The sequence below is a fragment of the Orcinus orca genome, chromosome 6, assembly GCF_937001465.1.
Source record: "Orcinus orca chromosome 6, mOrcOrc1.1, whole genome shotgun sequence".
NCBI lineage: Eukaryota > Metazoa > Chordata > Mammalia > Artiodactyla > Delphinidae > Orcinus > Orcinus orca.
The window spans coordinates 116,975,234-116,995,815 of NC_064564.1; the positions used below are offsets into that span (position 1 = coordinate 116,975,234).

General features: G+C 51.7%; 2 protein-coding genes across 9 annotated transcripts in view; one reads left to right on the top strand and one right to left on the bottom strand.

Moving 5' to 3' along the window:
* The first annotated feature begins 81 nt into the window (after positions 1-81).
* Positions 82-7,860, top strand: SPACA9 (sperm acrosome associated 9). Of its 4 annotated transcripts, none has more exons than XM_049710864.1 (4): positions 82-206; positions 1,360-1,552; positions 5,818-5,965; positions 6,833-7,073. In XM_049710864.1, exons 2-4 carry the CDS (start codon positions 1,482-1,484, stop codon positions 6,950-6,952), a joined length of 339 nt encoding a protein of 112 aa, XP_049566821.1. In that variant the 5' UTR covers positions 82-206; positions 1,360-1,481; the 3' UTR covers positions 6,953-7,073. The 4 variants fall into 4 exon arrangements, with proteins under 4 accessions (XP_049566821.1, XP_049566820.1, XP_033282771.1 ...); XM_049710863.1 differs by lacking the exon at positions 82-206 and adding an exon at positions 4,665-4,842 and having other exon boundaries at positions 1,414-1,552; positions 6,799-7,860; XM_033426880.2 differs by lacking the exons at positions 82-206; positions 1,360-1,552 and adding an exon at positions 1,580-4,842 and having other exon boundaries at positions 6,833-6,981.
* The window catches only part of TSC1 (TSC complex subunit 1), a 48,894-nt gene continuing 36,165 nt past the window's right edge, over positions 7,854-20,582 (bottom strand). For all 5 annotated transcript variants that reach the window (XM_033426876.2, XM_033426877.2, XM_033426874.2 and 2 more), the window contains 7 exons: positions 20,327-20,493; positions 19,348-19,530; positions 18,345-18,455; positions 17,105-17,227; positions 13,998-14,185; positions 13,755-13,916; positions 7,854-13,346 (listed from right to left, as the gene is read on the bottom strand). In XM_033426876.2, the coding sequence (XP_033282767.1) occupies positions 12,806-13,346; positions 13,755-13,916; positions 13,998-14,185; positions 17,105-17,227; positions 18,345-18,455; positions 19,348-19,530; positions 20,327-20,493 (1,475 nt within the window). In that variant the 3' untranslated portion in view covers positions 7,854-12,805. The remainder of the gene's footprint in view (positions 13,347-13,754; positions 13,917-13,997; positions 14,186-17,104; positions 17,228-18,344; positions 18,456-19,347; positions 19,531-20,326; positions 20,494-20,582) is intronic.

Here is a 20,582-nt window from a genome sequence, read left to right on the forward strand (position 1 = left end):
TGCCCCGTGACCCCATTGCTATGGCACCGGCGGTAACAGTCTGGCCCACGGCCCCGCCCCTTCTCACCTCAGATCTTCCCACCCCACCCACCCCTTCTCCCAAGCCCTGGGAAGGGCCTCCCCGCCCCTCCGGGGCCCCAGACACACACGGAGACTCTCCAGCTTCAGGGCGCTCTGTGAGTGAAGGCCGCTCTAGGACAAGCAAGGTTAAAGCAGGCCCGGGGAGGGCCCACACAAGCCCTGGATTTGGAAACTGGAGGGTGAGGGGGGTGGAGAATGGAGGGGGCCGCCGCTGCTGCCGCTGCCCTGAGAGAGAGAGTTGGGGTGGGACGCGGAGGGGGGAAGGAGGTCTGCGAATTGTGTTAATCCCCGGTGGGCAGCCTGGTAGCTGACGCGGCACTGAATCGGGAGCTCTAGCTCTTGTCCGTTGCTATTCTTAGGAGGAGCTACCGTAATGTGAGCATTATGGAGCGGGAGTATGGCATAGTCAATACAGATTGCCCAGAGTTCAAATCCTGGCTCCGCCCTTACTAGCTGTGCCAGCCTGCTCTGTGCCTCACTTTCCTCCCCTATTAAGTGGGGATTATGGAAGGTTTCCATGAACTAATATGTCAGAAGTATTAGTAACTGGTGTGTAGTAAGTGCACAATGCATAGGGGCTACTATTAGTAATATATCTCATTTAATCTTTGCGCCAACCCTGAGAAATAGGTACCTTCATTCCCATTTTACGGGTGAGAAATTGGAGGCTCAGAACGGTAAAAATTTGTTAGCTGAGCCATTTCCCTTTTCTGGACCTCTTTCCTCATCAGCTGTTGATCATGGAGCGTTAGAATCAGAAGAGCCCTTGAAAAGCCTCTAATCCAAACTCCCTCATTTTACAGATGGATAAACTGAGGCCTGGAAAGGGGGAAATTCTAGGCCAAGGTCACTTGTTAAAGGTAGAGCCAGGCTGGAACTACGCGTCCTGACTCTTAGCCAAAGCCTTTTCCAGCAGCTACCAGCCTGGAGACATGCCCTCCAAGGGGAAGAGGCTCACTGCCTCTCAGAACTGCCTTCTCAGAGCACATACACACTTTGGTAGGCTTGTCAAATTCAACTGCAAAGACAGCTGGGGAAGAAAAGGAAGCTGCCTCACCCTGAACAAAGAACACAACCACCAAGCCTGCAATTTGCACTGGAGAGGTTCAGTTTGCTTCCTGGACATTTCTGAAATGACTTGCCTTCCTCCTCATTTATTTTAAGCCCTAGGCGCTTTTCATACCACGATTTAATCTTCTTTAGCAGCCTGAAAAAATACAAATCAATTAAAGCCTAAAACCTATCGGATAATCAGTTTTTTCCTTCCTCCTCCCACAGATCAAGAAGTGCCTGCACCCTGCGCCTTTCATCCAGACTAATCTGGCTGCAGTGACTCTTGTTCAAGGGACGATCACTTTGGATAGCTTATTACAGCTCCTCTCACAATACTCCTGGTGCGCATGTCACAAGTCGATAGGATCAAGAACCAAGTCGGTTTTGCTCTCAGGGGCTCTTGGGGCCACCAGTCAAGGTAGGGCTGCTGTATCCCTAGAGAACTTGGCAGTTCCAGGAGGGTGGCAGGGAGCTGGGCACACAGGGCAGCCCCCTGAACGCTAGTCCTCGTTGCTCTGCGATGGGGAACAAAGAACAGTCTCACTCGAGCGAAGTGAGGCCCAAGGGTCTAGGTAGTGCAGGCCCTTGGTATCCACTCCCCCCCCCACCCCCAGCCACAGTCCATCTGGTATCTGGCGTGTTTCTCTCAATGGGCCATCACTGGGGGCTGGGGGGCGGGGGAAGGAAGGGAGGTATCCAAGATCCCAGGCTAAAGTCGGGCAGAACTGAGTGGGGGAGCTGGCTTGCTCCCGTCCTAGCTGCCTGACTTCGGCTCTGTCATCTGTCGTCTGTCATGTGGGGGTGATCGTGGTACCCGCTGAAAGGGCTGTAGCAAGGATCTGAGGTGATGCCTGTCCAGGGTTTACCCAGAGCCCCATCGAACCAGCTGGTATTAGGAGGATTGGGCCGAGCCATCTGGGATCTCAGCTCCAGTTCACCCTGCCCTGCACCCACCCACCTCCTGCAAATGCCCCTCTTGCAGACTGTGTAGCCCTTCTGGCCATTCCCATCTGGCTTCCCTGCTTGCTTTTCTCCTTCTCTAAACGACCGTTCACTTCATTTATCCTCATTGTCTGCCTCCCACTCTTAAAGTCCCTCCAGGGTAGGGAGTTTGTCTATTTTGTTCAATGCTGTGTATCCAGCCCAGCACCCTGCAGGTGTCTGGCACCTGGTAGGCACTGCGGCATAAATGAATGAACGAATGAATGAACGCCTGGAGTGCTCTGCACCTCCTTGGCTAGAAGCTTCTGTGTTCGCTCCCACAGCTCTGCCCGACAGTGGGCCCTCAGCCTCGCCCTGCCCACCGCCCCCGCACCTGCTCACGACATTCCCTCTTCCCACCCTCTGCCCAGGGTCCCACCCCTCCGCCCCCCTGCCCTCCTCCTCTCCAAAGCCGGCCTTCTTTTCTTTTCTATAAATTTACTTATGTATTTATTTATTTTTGTCTGCGTTGGGTCTTCGTTGCTGCACATGGGCTTTCTCTAGTTGCGGCGAGCCGGGGGCTACTGTTCGTTGCGGTGCGTGGACTTCTCATCGCAGTGGCTTCTCTTGTTGCAGAGCACGGGCTCTAGGCGCGCAGGCTCAGTAGTTGCGGCGTGTGGGCTCAGTCGTTGTGGTTCGCGGGCTCTAGAGTAGTTGTGGCGCACGGGCTCAGTTGCTCCGCAGCATATGGGATCTTCCGGGACCAGGGCTCGAACCCGCGTCCCCTGCATTCTTAACCACTGCGCCACCAGGGAAGCCCCCGGCCTTCTTTTCAAACCTCCCCTCCCCCAGGAGGTCGAGCCCTCAGCAGCCTTGGCTTTTCAGGGTGCACATCACGCCTGCTTTTACCTGTCTTGATTGCTGTGTTTCTGGTACCCGCTTACCTTTTGCAGCAAGGTGTGGGCCTCGCTCTCCTTGCCCTAGGCCAGGTCCTGGTAAGCCTGCCTCCATGCGAGGTAACAGAAAACCACTGCACCCCAGGTCGACTCATTTCTGCCTCCAGGATGGGGCTGGGGGGCCTTGGCTGGCTGTGGCACGTGTTCAACAAACAGCGGGTCCCACAGCGTCCCCACAGCCCGGCTCCCCTCTCAGCTTGTGCTGAATGGGGCGGAGGTTAAGTAGAAGGAGGCCACTGCCCTGCGTGGCCCTGGACCAGGCCTGTCCCCAGTGGAGCTGCGCTGCTCTGTTGGCAAACACAGGCTACGGCTCCCAGGGGTGGCCTCAGGACGCTGCCGCTAGAGCTGCTCCATTCAGTTTGCAGTAGACCCACCTGGGCGGGTGGGGCACGATTGTCGGGCCCCCTCCTGGCATGGTTCCTTTTTTTTTTCGGCCGTGCCTCACAGCTTGCGGGACCTTAGCTCCCCGACCAGGGATTGAACCCGCGCCCTCAGTGGTGAAAGCTCAGACCGCCAGGGAATTCCCTGGCGCGGCTCCTTTATGGCAGCGGGGCTGCGTTTAGCTCCCAGCCCAGGACTGCGGCTCCCAGCTCCAGCTCCCCAGCCCTCCCTCCTGTCGTGTCGTGGAGGCCACCTGGTGGTCTGTTCGCCTTTCATCCCCCTGATGCCGTCTCCTCTTACCACAGAGACTCCCTCATTCCGGTCCTGCTGTGTGAGGACGCTGAGGGAGACCCATTAGAAACAAGCCGCCTCTCCAGCTGGGAGCTGGCAGGAAGCCTGGCTGTGTTCTCCGCACCCCCACCCCAGTGTTCCGGCCCCTTCCACTTGCAGCATCCCACTGGGGCCCCACCTCAGCGCAGCCTCCTCTGACTGACGCGGGGCATGTCCAAGCCTGGGCTCCATGTGTGCCAGGGCCTTGTGGTGCAGGGACAGCCGGCTGTGGCACCTTCAAGGATGCTGGTTAGACACCAGGAAACCCAGGACCTAGTGTGTCTCTGGCACAAGCTTGCTGTGACCCCCTGGGCCTCAGTTTCCCCCGGAAGTTAAGGGGAGTTGATCTACTGAGCTTCCTTCCAGCCTAAACGTTCCATAAATCCGTGACCTGGAGCATTTTGCACATGCCCAGCAAAACTGTGATGTCATGGAGGGCAGAAGCCACTGCCTTTCTCTGCTCAGAGGAGATTCTGGGCACGTCGTGGACCTCCTGGATGACACTGGGACAGTTTGTGAGGCACCAAGAGACAGTACTCCCCGCAGCGTCAATGTTTCCAACCAGGGTCATCCCTGCAAACTCCACAGGAGGCAGGGAGGGGGCACCAGCGGCCAACTGAGGCCCAGAGAAACTCACGTCTACAGCTGAGGGAAGGAAGTCTTGTTTCACGGCAAAGAACGTGCCCCTGGAGGGTAAAAGGGCTTTGGGTTGGGCTTGGCTCCGTTGCGGACAGCCTGCCGGGTTCTTGAGCAAGTGCACAGCCTCCTAGGGCCTTGTTTCCTTCTCTGCAAAATGGGGATGAAAACAGTCCCTGCTCCCCAGCGTTGTGGGGAGCTGCTGAGCCCTGTGCGCTGCTGAGAGGGGCCGTGGGCATCTCACAACCCCCGAGCTGGATCCGCGGGTCTGGCCCTGGGAGCTCGACTCTCCTCTTCCTTGCACAGACTCCTCCTCGCCTGTGAATGAGCAGACAGGATGATGAATGAGGTGAAGGAATCCCTTCGAAGTGTGGAGCAGAAGTACCAGCTCTTCCAGCAGCAGCAGTTCACCTTCATTGCTGCCCTGGAGCACTGCAGGGAGAATGCCAGCGACAAGATCCGGCCCATCTCCAGCATCGGGCAGGTGGAGGCTCGCGGGCTCACGAGTGGGGCCGGGCCTCATCCCCTCACTTGAACGCTGAAAAAAAACCCAAGGCCCAGAGAGGGCCAGTGCATGTGTGCCAGAATCAGGCTCAGATCCTAACTGGTGGAATGAGCCGTTCACTCGTTCCCTCACCAAATATGTGAGTGAATGGCAAAGTGGTTGAGAAGTGGGCTCAAGACTCAGCCGGCCAGGGTTTAGGTCCCGGCTCTACCACACGCCACCTCTGTGACTTCGGGCCAGTGATTCATCTCTCTTTATACATTTCATCTGGGAAATGTATAAAGAGCAGCGCACACCTCCTAGGGCTCTTATGCGGATTTAATGAGATCATCAGCAGAACCCACTCTGTCGGCACCTGGTGGTGTCGGCCTGGGCTCAGGACAGGGATGTATGGGGAACAGATGCACACGGTCCCAGCCACTGGGTTCCACTGCGGTTTAGAAACTGCGACCTGTCACGCACATTGCTAGTCACATTTGCAGACGTTGCAGACAGGCCAGGAGAAGGGGATCACAGACCAGTTGTTCCCAGAAGCCCAGGAAGAAGTGGGATGTCTGGAGCCCGGTCCCATGGGCGTCAGCACCACTAGCGTGGTTCCCTAATTCTGAGCCCTGGGGAATCCGCAACACTACCAAATTCTGGAGGAAGCTGTTTAGATACTAGGGTAAAAAGAGTCAGAGGGGCTAAACGGTGTACTTGGGAGTGATCAGAGCAGGCTTCCACAGCTCGTGACCCACGCCTTTCACACCAGGATCTCCTGGGGGCTCCTGGGCCCTAAACCCGCTCAACCACCATGTCTGGCACCGAGAGCCTGGCCTGGTGGGCGCACAGCTCTAAAACCTCCCAGGGGGGTTCTGCAGCGGGGGCAGCTTTAGAAACCCCTGCCCGAGGTCTGGGCCGCGGCACGGGAGTCCCTGGGGCAGGGCTCAGCCGGCCCCTCTTGCCGCCCTGCAGGTGGCCTCCCGACATGGCGAACTACCTCAGCTGTCACGAGGCCAGGAACCACTGTGGAGGCGTGGTCAGCCTCATCCCCATCGTCCTAGACATGATGAAAGAATGGGTCGCCCACTCGGAGAAGCCGCCCCGCAAAGTGCTGCAGCACGTGAGTGAGCCCCAGGCCACAGGTACCCAGCCTCGGCTAAGAAAAGACAAGTGGGCAACCGACACAAGACAGCCTCAAACCTATAGGGGCAAAACAGTGTTCAAAACCGCCCTGGAGACCAGCTGGTGGGAAACTGTAACTCAGCTGGTGACCTGCTTGATCCCAATCCCATCCTGTCCCATCCCGTCCCGTGGGGCACTTTGCTACTAAGCTTGGTTTCCACTAGTTGATCCATTTTCACTGGTGCCCACAGTCTTTGCCACTTATTAACCCCCAAGGGGACCGCCCCACGTATGACTGAGAACCTCTTTTCCTCTTGTGCTGTGACTTCTAACTTTTCCTCACCTCTGAGCGTCAGGCTCCGTACTGATGAAGAGGACCCTCACTTAGTGTTGCCTGTAGAGGGTGTCCCGGGGAGGCCGGGAAAGGGCTAGGGCACCGACTGTCCCGCCCAGGCCCAGCTTTCCCAGCTGAGCCGTGCAGCTGGAGGAGGCCACTCAGCTCCCTTCCCGCCGCAGCGGCAGCCATAGGCGAGACGCCACTCTCTGCAAGACAGGGCTGCTCCCGCCTCCCGGGATGCTGAGGGCAGCATGCTGAACTGCTCAGTGTGATCAGGTCTCTGGACCAAAGCCCAAAGGGGAACGAACCCACCTTGCCTCTCCTTTACTTGGGAGAGACTGAGAGAAGCCGGAAGAATTGATTTTGTGGTTCCCGTCCGAGGACAGTTACCTGGTTTTCACAACATAATTGAGGCCCAGACATTGTAAAATGCGTCACTGGCTTCCGAGCTTGCCAGAAGTACTGTCTGACTGTTGGTTTTTGCCTCTTCACAGGGGGCGACTTAGCTTCTGTATTCTTGCTTCCTAGGAGGCGACAGTCAAGAATAAAAAGCGTTCTGCCACCTCTTTGCCTGGCCTGGTTTCCTGGGATTTATCCCTTAAAGAAAACGACATTCACCCTAAGACCCCAGAAGATGCTGGGCAGTAGCCCCACGAGCAAAACCACTAGCAAAGCGCTACCACTGTGGAGGAGAACACACCCAGCTCCAAAGAGGGTCTGCTGTGAAGAGGTTTCTGCCAAAGGCCCACAGAAGGCCAGCCCAGTAACTCCTTGTATAGTTAGAGACCTACTCAGACAAGAACATCTGAATTTTCCAGACAAAACTTACAACTGCCACCTCGATGTCCTGTCCCGAAGGAGCTGATCCCGCTGTTAAATGGGCAGAGCTGACCAATTTCCAGGGCAGCTGGGCAAGCGAGCAGTGGAAAACCACACTGCAGACGTAGCTCTTCACCACTGGTCCTTTCCCAGTAAGGCCAGGGTGGATCTTGCAGTCGTTTGAAGGTAGTTTCCCTCCTTCCTCCAAACACCTGATGGCGTAGGGAAGGTGGTGGACGCGAGCTGCACTCCCTCTTCAGCACACTCGTAAGACACAATCGGCAAGGCTCAGGGTCTGTAAGCGTTTGACAACTTCGGTGCCACCTGCGCTCCTCCAAAAGGGCTGTATTAAACCCGATGTGCCGGCCAACCCCCAGGAAGGCAAGCACACACCAAAAGCAAGGCTGGATGGCTGTGCAGACCCGGCCCGCCACCTGGTTTTGAGAGCTGCTGGTAGAGATGGCTCCAGTCACCTCCCCCCACACCACCATGACACTTTGTGGGAAGAGCGTGAATTTGAGGCAGATACAGGTAGGATTTGTGGCTCTTTGCCAGAACAAAAGGATCTTACAGGGACTAAAGCCAGATTCCACTTGTCAGCACCCGCTCCAGCCACCCAAGGTCACCAACCAATCCAGACCCTGAGGCTTTCCATCTTTGGACAAGTTCCTACTTTGCCTATAAGCCCCTCAGAGGCCAACGTGAGTCACTTCATGTCAATACAGCAAAGTAGTGCAAAACAATAAATTTTTATTTGTTCACAGTTAAACACAAGCAACTGCCTTGACATTTTAGAACATTCTAAGAAGGACAGCAAACCCTTTTGATTCCAATTCCCATTCACTAAGATTGTACCATTTCCTCTTGCAGTTCGCATTTATGGCATCTGATGTGGATTGTTTGACATGCTTTTAAGATCAAGACGGGAAGGTGTAAACCTTTTGACAAGAGATGACTTCCTTAAATTTAGCTAAAAGCAGTCAGCCAAAAAAAATCTGTTTTTCAGTGATGGGACCCCTTTAAACTGCAAGTCAGCCACATATGGTTGATCCATGATTGAGTTACAAAACTAGATTATGTCTTAGCAAAATCTGTTCCTCCATAATGTATTTATGGTCCATAGACGTCTTCTGAAAAGTGATCACTGATTCTTCCTAGTGCAAAATGCCTGGCTGCCTCTTCAATAAGCCAAAGTTTCTGCCGCCAAGAGCAGCGCCGTACCCTCCTGTCCAAACACTGTATCAAGGTGGGGAGAGGGAGGAGGGGTTGGCCTGGGGGGGAAGGGTCTCCTCTAAAAGGTCTACTCCAATGGTTCAACTAGTCTACTTATCCCCGAGGATGGACAATTTTGTGGCACCGGGACGGGAAGGGGGAGAGAAAGCTCCTCTGCCTTCGTTAACTCGTTTCAAGGCCAGAAGCCGTCGTGGGCCCAGGTGCTCGACTATCGCAGGCAGGTTCCCCTTGTAGCTACAACCATCTTCTCTCAGGGCGGCACATACAGACTGCAGGACGGAGTGGAGAAGACGGAAACACCACTCCCCCGGGCACATCAGAGTCACGGACGGGGAAATGAGCCACGTGGGGACAAGGGTCACAGCAGCAGCCCGGGGGCCAGGCCCCAACCTCAATGTGTTCTTTCATCTATAAAGAAAAGCTTAATCAAGTGCAATCAATTCCTCTGTTGTGGTCTGGGGGAGGGCAAGGGCACATGTCAGAGAACTCTGGATGTAAACAGATACGCAAACATCTTCGCATACTCGTGGCTGGTCAATTTTAACGCACGTACCTCGAACAGTGAAAATGCCCAGAGTGAGACGTGCCGATTTGGGTCATTCCACGAAAGACAGCTTTCTTCCCCACGCGAGACGCACACTTCTGGGTGGGCTCGGGCTGCTCCCGGAGCCACTCTGAGGAGACGGCGGCCTCTCAGAGCATCCGCACAAGGTGGGTGGCACTCCACCTCGAGAGCAGCTCTGGACTGAGTCTTCACTCTGCCCAAACCCTCCTTAGACCTGTCCACACTTTCTAACACCTCTTACTGCTTTTGGTTAGAAAAACCGCATCTCCACGTAGTACTGTCTTTCACTTGTTCTTCAGTTATTTCTTTCTGGCTTCAAGTGGTATGTTCTAGTATTTGGTGAAAATTCACATTGACTGGTCATAGCACTTTTGTTATATTCTCTACACAGAAACACCAATTTTTTACTCTTAACCGTGAGTCTGAACATCTGTGGTCTCCACGGACCCTCTCTCATCATCATGATCATCTTATTTATCCTCTTTACAAAACTACTAGAGTTTTATCTTTCTCAACAAAAACACTGGAAACTACATGTGCTGTTGCAAATGGGGACGGCCCAGGTCTGGAGTTTTGTTTCCCACTGTCCTGGTTTTGCCCAGTGGGAAGCCGGCCTCTGTGGCCATGGTGGCACGGTGGGCTAATCTTTCCAACTGTCAGTGGCTTCCAGGACACTTCCCTGGATTGTAACAGTTTACCTTTTAAGAAGAGTTTGGACTATTTCCACCTAAACACATGACATATATTCTGGCTCACAAAGCAGCTTATCTATCACTTCTCTCTCCACTCACAGAGCCTAATAGGAACCTTCAGCAGCTTATTCCCAAAGGTTGGGCAGTTCTCCCTCCTGAAAAACCCTGCTGACAAGCCTAGGGAGGTCACATCTACCCATCCACCTTATATGGTTGGTCCCAGCACTCATCTCCAAGGAAACCTCTGACCCAAGAAATGGTCTTCATCTCCTACCTTTGGATTTCAGTTAGTTTTCTTATTCATGACCAGATATTTCTTCCAATTCCACAGTGACAAATTTCATAGACTTGTGACAGAACCTTGTCAAAAGCTTTTAAAATCCGTGAAAGCTCTGTCTGATAGAGATTCATGTACTTACCTACCTGTAGTAGATTCAGGAGCCCATTCTCTCTATGGAGACCATGCTATCATCTCCCCTCCCGCCCTCCGCAACGATGCTGCAGTGCTCCCTTTTAAAACAAGGGTTCACGCTCCCAAGACTCCCAAGAAGCAGACTCCAATCTTCTCTCAGGGTCTACGCTGACCCTGGTTAGTGTCAAGTGCTGAGCGGAACAGGTTATGGACACTTTTGGCCAAACAGCTCTGAAGCGGAGGCAAGCCTGCTCCAAGCGACTCCGGTGGAGGTTAACCCTAACGTCTGTGAATACAGGCTCTGCCTTGAATGTGACTGTTCTACTGCCTTTGCCCTGCCTGTTCCCAGGCCTGAATTCTCTCTCGGGAGTTCCTCTACCACTATCACCTTTCCATCCTTAAAAATACTCACTGCAGCATAATCGACTGACCCGCTGACTCTTGGCAAGTCTATCATTTTCAAAACCAAACCAAACTTTACTATCGATTTACTATTGACTCAAGTCCTCTGCAATATAGAAGCCTAAATGTTCAGGCTGGGTAACTTCAGCATGACTCCAGGCCTCCATCCCCCAGCCGTGGCTGAATAAAATTCATGGCCTCCTAGAGCCCAGAGGAAGCTGCGTGCAGCTGCTGGGGTCGGCCACGGTTATGAAGCTGAGCAAACGCATGCCCTGGCAGGAGGAGTATGCCAAGGGCCTCCAGCCCGGGGCCCCAGTCCACTTTACCACGCTGCCTCCTTCTTCCCTGTATTTTTACAATCTGTCCATTAAAAAAATGTTCTCCTTTCTTTACATTGGCCTCCTTGCTTTTGCAGTTAGGGTAAAGGCTTTGATTTAAGTGCCTGGTACCTTTGTTCTGTGGCACAGATCTCCTGGGCTTGGGGAGGGGATAAGCATTTAGAAACAGTTTTAATAGTTACCTTGTAACTTTTCTTTTCCTGGATTTGTTCACGTTTTCCTTTTCTAAATAAAACTGTAATAGGAAACCAGAACGTATTGGATTTTAAGCTTTCCTTTGGAAAAAGCTGAATTAAACATCCATGGTGTCATTAATACTCCACATCAGGCATCCAGCGGCAATTGCTGGCCCCGCGCTGGGCTGGAGCAGTCGGGCACACACCCTTCCTCAAGCAGGGATCCATCAGTCACACCCAGAAATCCTGTCCCAAGGAGGTGGTCTGCCAGTACAGCCATGGTGACGTGGAGCCTCATTCTCTAGCTCCCTTTGGTTATTTAGGAGGCTAGAATATTTATTGCCACACTTTAAAAAACAGACTTTAACCCTCATGTGCTGGAAGCTTCCATACGCACTAAAGTTTCGTACCATTTCAGTTTGCCGTTTCCCTCTTCATGGATGAACCCTTCTACACTTTTAACTGAAAGATGAGAAAGAAAAAAGCCAAGTTCACTGGCTCTTTCCTACCAGTCTCCCCCTGCCTCAGCCTCGGCTGGATCACCAGGCAACAATTCTTAGGCTTCTAGCATTCACTTCAGGAGCACCTGCTGAGTTCAGATTCTCTGCCACGACCCATGTTCTGACTTGCGTCACCTCTCCCGAGCATGTGCAGGCAGCCCACTGGGTCCAGGCAGCCAGCTCTGTCAACCCTCTCCAGGACTCTGCTTTAATGCTCTGCCATGACCAACATGTGCAAGGGCAGCAGCATCAAGCCCCCTGCAGGGTCGGCCCCTGAAAGTCAGCATTGGTGTGAAAAAGCTGTTACCTTTTTGGTGGCCTAGAATCTACTATAGCGAGGCAACTCTCACAGCCTGAGACACGATGGTCGTAAAACTTTGAAGAAACTCTTTGGACCTTCAGAGCCTTTCTGCTGCAGCATCCCAGAGAAGCTGACGTAAACAGGAGGCACATGGGACAGGGAAGAGAGGCAAACAGCTAGCACCGCCCCGCCTGCAGGGGCAGGTCCTCATCCCCGCACTTTCCTTTTCAGGGAGCTGCTCCAGCCACCATCCTCCCTCCTGCAGAGAGCACGCCTGACCACCCACACCCCAGCCTGTAATCAGAACAGTACCAGCTTTCAAGCAAACGCCACATAGGCAAGAGGTAGTGGGGCAGGGGGACAGAGCGTTCCCGAAGGGGAGCATGGTCTCCACAGTGCCAGCTCCAGACTTTTCCAACAACAGACCTTTGTTCACATGGAACTTTCTAGGAAGCTTATCAGAACCGCCAAAAGAACTTAAGAGAGAATAAACCATCGTTTTTCTGGATCTGCGGCTTTAGATGATGGATGTTAGAACCAAAAGCAGTGACAACATCTCATGTAAAAGCTCTCATGTGAAGATGATCAACTTTGCATGTCACATCCTCCTGGAAAGGGACAAAACCAGACTTACCTGTGATGCCAACAATGACCTGGGCTCACAGAGAGCCCGCCCAGCTAACTGAGCTTCAGGAAAGGAGCGGGTGGTGTGTTAGACTCCAGGATTACATTTGGCCTCATATTGCACAGGTTCAAAGGACACAACGATTTGGGGGGAAAAGGAAGAAAATAAAGCTAGTGAGGAACGCACCCTGGCCCTCGGGTTAGTACACGCTGCCAGGTAAATGAAAGAGAGGGTGGCCGAAGGGAAACCGAAGAGGCATTTCAATGCCAGATGCAAAAACCGTTCTGCATTCAGTCAACCGTCAAAGGACCCCCATCCCATTTCCTCTGCGGGAGCTATAGCCCCTCAACGCCTGGAAACAGGAAAGCTCTGAAACGGGCACTCGCGCCTCCCGTTCCAGGCCGGCGATACACAAGTTAACACTGATTGACACCGTCCCTAGCTGTGCTCGTGCTGCGCCTCATTGTAGTCCATGATACGGAGCTGTCCCACGCTGTCTGGCTTTGGGGGAGGTGGCTGCGGGCCGTCTAGGTTCAGGGGTGGCTTGGCTTCCACACCCGAGTCTTTGCCCAGCTCTGTCTTTAGGGTCTCAGAAAGGCTACTGCTGGTCAGGCTGTCCTCATCGCACTGGCTCTCACTCTTATTACGAAATAGCTCTCGAGCCTTCATGCCCAGGAAGCTTTTTGAACTAGGAAGTGAGCCGACAGTCATAGGGATGCCCGTAGTGGGCTCTCCCACGGCAGTCTCCCACCGACTGCTGCATGGGCCCACCCTCGGGTTTGGGGGTTTCTCTGGGGTAGAAAGCTCACTGCCGCCGCTGCTGCTGCTGCTGCTGCTGCCGCCTCCGCCTCCTCTACTTCCGCTACCGCCCCGGGCGCCGCCGGGCCTGGGGGGCTTGGTCTCCCCGTTAGGGCCAGATGCCTCTTCATTGTTGTGCCCTGTCACAGAATCCGAGCAGCCGTCACGACAACAGTCGAGCCTGTAAGAAATCCGAGGACGAGAAAGGGAGCCGGTGGTTGCAGTGCCCGTGTTTGGGAAGCATGGAATTACCCGGACGCGCGCTCGCCCCGACGCTGAACTCTGCCGGCCCCCTCTGTGTTCTAGAAGAGAGGACTCCCGTGTTGAGAGCTCATGAAGAGAAACCTAAGCCACAACCAGGGACATCAGATGGCGATCTTAAACAGGAACGCCTCCCAGGACCATTATCAGGTGCCTCGGGCCCCAGGACAAGGAACTCAGAAGGGTGGCTGGGTGCTCTGAGGGATGCAGCTGAGAGCTGCAGGCTCGCCTGTCAGGCTGGGACCGCTGCTAACACCACGCGATGCCTCCCTGCTCTGTCAGCGGCAGCCTCACGATGAGGCCATGGCTGCCGACTCTTTGCTCCTACCTTTCTTCCGCCGCTTCGGCTGCTTCTGTTTTTTCTTCTTCAAGTTTTTTCAGGAGGCCATCCTTCTCCAACCTGCCGTATAAATCTAAGATCTCCAATTCAAACACTTGGGTGATCCTCTTCTGAGCTTCATACCTGCTCTCTGCGGCCTGCAGCTGTCCTCTGAAAGATGCAGACCACCCCAGAATGTGGGAAGTTCTACTTAAATACATCACAGCAAAAACCTTTCCCCCTGAAAGTTACCTTGCCTGGAGTTTGACATCCTCTAAATATTTTTTCTGTTCCAAAAGAAGGTGGTCTTTCTTGGCTAGATGAGATTCCAGTTCCAAAATCCGTTTTTGAGCAGTATCCAGCCTCTGATTCTGCTGGAGAACATGGCTTCTGTTTTTTTCTAGTTCTTTCCGATATGCAGTTTTCATCATTTCTACTTCCTGATAACAAAACAAAACAAACAAACAAAAAAGGAATTGGAGTTAGTACTTTTAAAAAATGAACATGCCATATCCACTTTGAAACATCAATGTAACAAACACTGAGAAGGTACTTTATTAGTATATTGCTAGTGGAAATAGAAACTAGTACAACTTTCTGGAAAGTAGGCTGGCAGTAAGTACCTACTAATCCTTCCCTGAAATCTATCCCTTAGGAAATCATTTGAAACATGAATAGACATTTGGGCACAAAAATAATCAGCACAGCATATTCAGAAGAGCAAAAAACTAGAAACTATGAAGTCTAACGTCAAGAAAGTAAATTAAAGTACATCTTCTATTTAATAAGATTTTTAAAATTATTTGTATCAGTAAAAGATAAAAAAGCAGATTATAAAGCCACGTGAATAGTGTGATCAACTATGTTAACACACACATTCTGAAAACACGCCAATATTCAGTTATGATTTCAACACAGTGGAGGCGTGGGCCGGCACAGTGGTGGTGCAGTTCAGTGCAGTGGAGGTGCAGTTCAGAGTGGTGGCGGTGTAGGCCGGCGCAGTGGCAGTATGGGTTGTTTGTTTTCTTTTATACTCTTCTCCCTCCCCTAATACCAACTAAGATAAAGCTAGAGACGCAACAGGAATGAACATCTGCAGACCAGGTACCCTGACAAGGTTTGTCAATCACGCCAGGAAGACAACCTGCCTGCTGACCGATGGAAACAGCAAGTGTGCGCTATGCTCAGAGAGAGGTGGAAAGGATGCTCTTCTAACAAGTATATGCTACGTTTGTGTTGTGTGGCTTTTTTATTGTGGTAAAATATGCATAAACTTGAAATTACCATACATTTGTCTTTTTAAAAAAGATAATAAACCATACGGAGCAAGGAGATGAGCTTCCCTGAAGGCACCCCACCTTGAAGATGGCCAGCAAGCCCAACGCTTCCTCGGTCAGAACGGGATCGAGTTAAGCTCAGGACTGGGACCAGATAATGCGGCCGCTCCAGCTATGCCTGATGGCTCCAGGCTTCGGCATAGGTTAGGTAAACAAACTGAACTCTTGTCGGAAACGACAGTAAGTACTTATGGAGAATCAAACAAAGCACTGAACTAGGAACATCTATGCACTATCACTAACTCTCACAGCCATGTAAGAGGGGCTACACCCAGTACCTACCAGCCATTCCCCACCTGACGCTCAGATACCCATTCCTCGTCCCCTACTTGACTGAACAAGAGGAAGCCCAGCTCCAGGTCCAAACACAGGTTCAAAGCCATGGCTAGCTAGGGATGGACACATGACATAATCGTGGCCAATAACAAGGGTGGGAGGTCTGGTGGAGAGTTCCTGGGAAAGGTTTCCTTAATGAGAGAGACCTGCAGGAGGCGATGCTCTCCTCCTCCAGGGGACATCATGACATCTACCTGTGACAGTGTTAACTGTGGCACACACTTTGCAACCAGGAGCACAGACTGCCCAAAGACAAGGTTGAGAGGATAGGTCGAGTGGTGCAGAAGAGGGGAAAGAACGAGGCTCCTTGCTGCTGTCCCTCAGCTGCTGACTTGACCAACCTGGAACTCACCTGCCTCGGGACTTCTTGTCAAGAGATATAATGAAACTCTTTATGGCTAAGCCGGTGAAGTCTTTTTTTGTTGCTGCTTACAGCTGAAGGTTGCAAGTCAGTATCACCATGCGCATTTTATGAACTGTGAAGCCAGGCCCAAAGAGGTCAGGTGGCTTGCTTGAGGTCCCAAGGGGGTAAGTGTTCCAACCAAAAGACAGCACCGTGGCACCCATCCACATTTCTCTCGGGAGAGTTAGGAGTGTGTTTAAGTAAGCTTTTTCAGAGGTTCTCTAGTCCCTCAGGTCTCTTTTCCCTTCTTTCTTTTTCTGAGGCCATTATACTTCCAAAATTAATGAGAGCTGGTTTCTAGAGAAAGTTCCACATTTAACATCCTTCTAAAGGGAATCTGAATCTGAGAGTTGAGAGAAGCTGAGAAATAAGAATAACTATTATGAAAATTCCATCTCTCTGATTCTAAGACTACTCCCTACATTTGGCCAACGGAAAAGAAAACAAAGCTTTACAAAGCAAAAGCCCAAGAAATCCTAAAAAGAAAGCCTGTGTGTGATGAAGAAGTTAGTGACAGGAAGCATCTAAGCATTTATTCTTAAAATTCCATTCCCAACTCATTCACCAACATTACCCGAGGCTATTTATAAAGTGACATGAAACTTCTGCCTCGACACCACTGGTAAGGCACTAATTAACGTAAGATCATCCCGACACTGGCCTTGTTGCCAGGCCTGAACCACCATCTGCTGAAATCAAATTCAACATTACGAAGAAAAAAAATATTTCTAGCAGTATAAACCCACAGCCCAGAGAGTTATATGCTAAACAGAATTGGCTCCCCATCCTTTTTCTTTATCTGTTAGCCTGTCTCTCTCTCTTTAAAGACGGGGGCATGGGTAAGAGAAGGAAAACACTTTTGGGACTTCCCTGGTGGTCCAGTGGTTAAGACTCCACGCTTCCACTGCAGGGGGCACAGGTCTGATTCCTGGACAGGGAACTAAGATCCCGTATGCCACGCGGTATGGCCAAAAAAAAAAAAGAAAGAAAAAGAAAAAAAAAGAAGAAAAACACTTTTATCACCTAGTCTGTACCAATTACCATTATGTGCTGTCACATATAACTGATTTAATTTCAAAGCAACCCAACTAAGGGAAACAAGTTTGTGTGACAGCTGAAAAGTGCCTGTGTTGCCAGACCAGGGAGAGGTGGAAATGACATTAGGTCTGCCACGCCATCTTTCAGGAAACAATTCATAAGCCATTCTCTGTGCTGTGCCATAGACATATTGCCTGGGTCCTAACAGCGTCCCAGGTAGGGTCTGGTTCCTCAAGCCCACATACCTTTGTGGTGTCTGAATGCTTGTTCTGCAGTTGTTCCAAATACAGCTCGTTGACTTCCCCGAGAACCAACAGCTGCCTGTTCAAGAACTCCATCTGCTGTTGGACCGACTCACTATTTGAGAGCTAACAAAAACACAGAAACAAGCAAAGTGAAAGATCTGACGACACAAAGCTAGCAAATGGACATTCAACAGGGAACCAGCTAGGAGCACACTATTTCAGGGCTGAGTCAGTGTAAACAAGCCCCATGGTTTCAAAGGCCACACCAAAACGGCTGGTGGGGAGGAAGGGATACAAGGGCAACAAAAATGGACAGAAACGTACTTCAAAATTGTCCCTATGCAAAGGGGAAGAGGAGCAAATGCTCCACATCAAAACTGGCCACCCACAGGGCACCTCGAGGAGATGGGTATGTACACAACCACCACAGCAGGGACGTTAGGTCCAGTGGGATAAAGCCCTGGAGTAAACCCACAGGTTCTTGAGTAAGTGATTTACATATGAGTGCAATGACTTCCAAAGAGGGAAAGATCATAGCTCAAAAGCCTGAACGAACTCTTCACATTTATGTGAACGAAGTATTAAGAACAAGTTCCCAGGATACACACAGACCAGGGCTCAGGCTAGGTAGTTCCCTGCTGCAGGGCCGTCCATGCACTGTCTGATGTTTAGGAGCACCTCGGCCCCTCCCACTCAATGTCAGTAGCATCAAAAACGTCAACCAGTGGTGGTGCAGTGGTTAAGAATCCGCCGGCCAATGAAGGGGACATGGGTTTGAGCCCTGGTCCAGGAAGATCCCACATGCCGCAGAGCAACTAAGCCCATGTGCCACAACTACTGAGCCTGCGCTCTAGGGCCTGTGAGCCACAACTACTGAGTCTGCGTGCCACAACTACTGAAGCCCGCATGCCTAGAGCCCGTGCTCTGCCACAAGAGAAGCCACCGCAATGAGAAGCCCGCGCACCACAGCGAAGAGTAGCCCCAGCTCACTGCAGCTAAAGGGGGCCCACGCATAGCAATGAAGACCTAATGCAGCCAAAAATAAATAAAACACAAAACAAAACAAAAAACGTCAGCCAAAAATGTCTCCAGATATTGCCCAATGTCCCCTGGGGGGAGGGGAGCAGAATCACTCCCTGTTGGGAAGCCCTGACACAGACACACGAGTACTACACGTGTCCTGTCTGGAGGAAGGACATCAGCAGTGGTGTGAGCATGGCCCAGCTTGCTCGCCTCTTACCTTCTGAGACACCTGGCTGAGCAGCAGCTCGGTGTGGCACACCTTGCTGTTGGCCTTCTTCAGCTCTATGCGCAGCTCCGCGATCATGTTCCTGCAGTCCTCCAGCTTCGTCTGCCCAAGGAGACGTGCCAGGAAGTTACAGGGTGCCAGCAGGCCAGGCCACGGGTGCACCTGGCCATCGGCCCACAGAGAACCGGGAAAGCCTCGTGCCTCTGTTGCTCTACTATTCTTGGGCCATCAGGCTTAAAACTAACTTAGCTTTAAAAAGTAAGTTATAGTTAATTTCTGAGTTTCTGACTGATTATCAAAAGGAAAAACAAAAAAGCGCTTATTAAATCTGCAGTTCCCAAACTGTGCACCAAAGAGCCCTGGGGCTACACAGCAGGCTCACAGAGGCGCTGTGGGGCTAGTTTTAAATTTCGAGGGAAACACAGCGACATCTACTGGTCATGATGTGAACTACTAGCTAGAGGGAGCTCAGCGTTTCAGTTATCAGGTGCTCTACGTGCCTGTGGAACACGTATTATCTTTGCAAAGCTGGGCTTGTACATGGTTGCTGTGATAAACATCACCATGAGAAAACCAATGTGAAACAGGAATTGAGGGCGTCAGTGTCTCATCTGATTCCAAGGTCTGAGACTCGGCAGTGCCCAACAGGTACACACACCGCATTTGTAAGTGACCATGGTCACTCAAAAATGAGACTGAAAATTGAAAAAAAAGTATGTGTATTATTTTCTAACAGCTACTAAGTCATTAGGACCTAAATCCTAAGTTGTCTGGATCTACTTACTAGGCAGAACTGTTAGATGTTTCTTTTGGCTGTGGAGTACCAGGAAAAAATTAATGAAATGCCGACAGAACCGTGAACCCAGAAAGCTGGGGACCCTCTGCCCTAAATAAAATGTACCTGACGTGAAATCTACGTGCCACGATTTCAGAGCTGAATCAGGTGCCTTCCCGCCCTTTCCTGGCGGCCTCTGCCGGGCGCCGCAGCGCGTACCTGTAACTCCTGGCTCTGGTTGTAGAACTCCTCCCGGTCATGCTGAAGCTGTCTGATCTGGCTGTGGAGCTGGGTGACCACCGTGTCTCGCTGCTCCTGAAGCTGACTGTATCTGGCTTGTTCTTTCTGCAGACTAACCTTCCATATCTGGATGTCCTTCTCTTGTAACTTCAACTGGTCTTTCTAGCAGAGACCAAAGAGGCCATCATTTTAGCTGCCTTCCAGCACGGGCAGTGACCCTCAAGTTCAATGCATGCTGCAGACACTTCATCTGAACAGGCACGAGCTAACCACAGGCCCAGAATCTGACAGCTCACTGCTGTCTAACCTGGCTTTTGGGCAAGGGTTTCCAAATTCCACATTAGCAAATGGATCAAAAGTTGCTTAAAGGACTTTTCTCAGCGATCAACTTGCTCCTGATACTTTCAAAAGTCCTAAGCACCAGCAATGAAGTAAGTGCTGGTACTGGCCAAGGTCGCTCAAGTGAGGAACACTGACTGAACGCTTACCTTGCACCAGCAATGCGCAAATGCTTACTGACACGGTTTTTTTAACCACCACAGTTAGAAAGTAGATGCTGCTATTATTATTCTCATTTTACAGAATGGGTAACAGAGGCCTCCAGAGGCTAAATGACTTTCCTAAGGTAATGAGTGTTAGAGCCAAGGTCACTCTCCAGGTCTGACTGGCTTAACTGCCCTCCAAGTTTCTGCCATAAAACTGCTTCAGGAGAGCCGGTTTTACATTTGGAGAAACAAAATCACCTTTGCCTCTGTTATCATCATAGCCAATTACAGACCAACAGACACAAAAAAATCACTTGTCCCCGTGGATTAGAAGAGCTGCAAGGGAATTCAGGGATGTGGCCGTTCACGTATTAACCTCAGAGACGAAGTGACCTGCCCCAAGCCGCACCAGCGGGCAGAGCCAGGATGGAGAGCTCTGGCCTCGACCCCCGCCCGGGCCCCGAGGTGCTCACCATGGCAGCGTTGTGCTCCTCCAGAGCGGCTGCCCTGGTCACCTTGCGCAGGAGCCGCCTGTTCCGAAGCGCGTGCTGCTGCCTCTTAAAACGCTCATAGAGTAACTGGTTGTGCAGTAAAAGCAACTGGTTACGGAGGGAGCGGGTCTCATCTGAGGGAGCGGAGCCTGATTGTAAAGCAGAGGGAGGGTGGCAGAGACGCCTTTTACACAGCATTCAGTCAAGCCCCAGCCAGCGGTTTGTTAGCTTAAGAAAC

Excerpts from the sequence above, each read along its gene's own strand:
- SPACA9 (XM_049710863.1), top strand. The coding sequence starts at position 4,696 with ATGATGAATGAGGTGAAGGAATCCCTTCGAAGTGTGGAGCAGAAGTAC. Across the intron at positions 4,843-5,817 it reads CCATCTCCAGCATCGGGCAG|GTGGCCTCCCGACATGGCGA; the intron begins GTGGAGGCTCGC and ends GCCGCCCTGCAG. Across the intron at positions 5,966-6,798 it reads CCCGCAAAGTGCTGCAGCAC|GGGGCGACTTAGCTTCTGTA; the intron begins GTGAGTGAGCCC and ends GCCTCTTCACAG.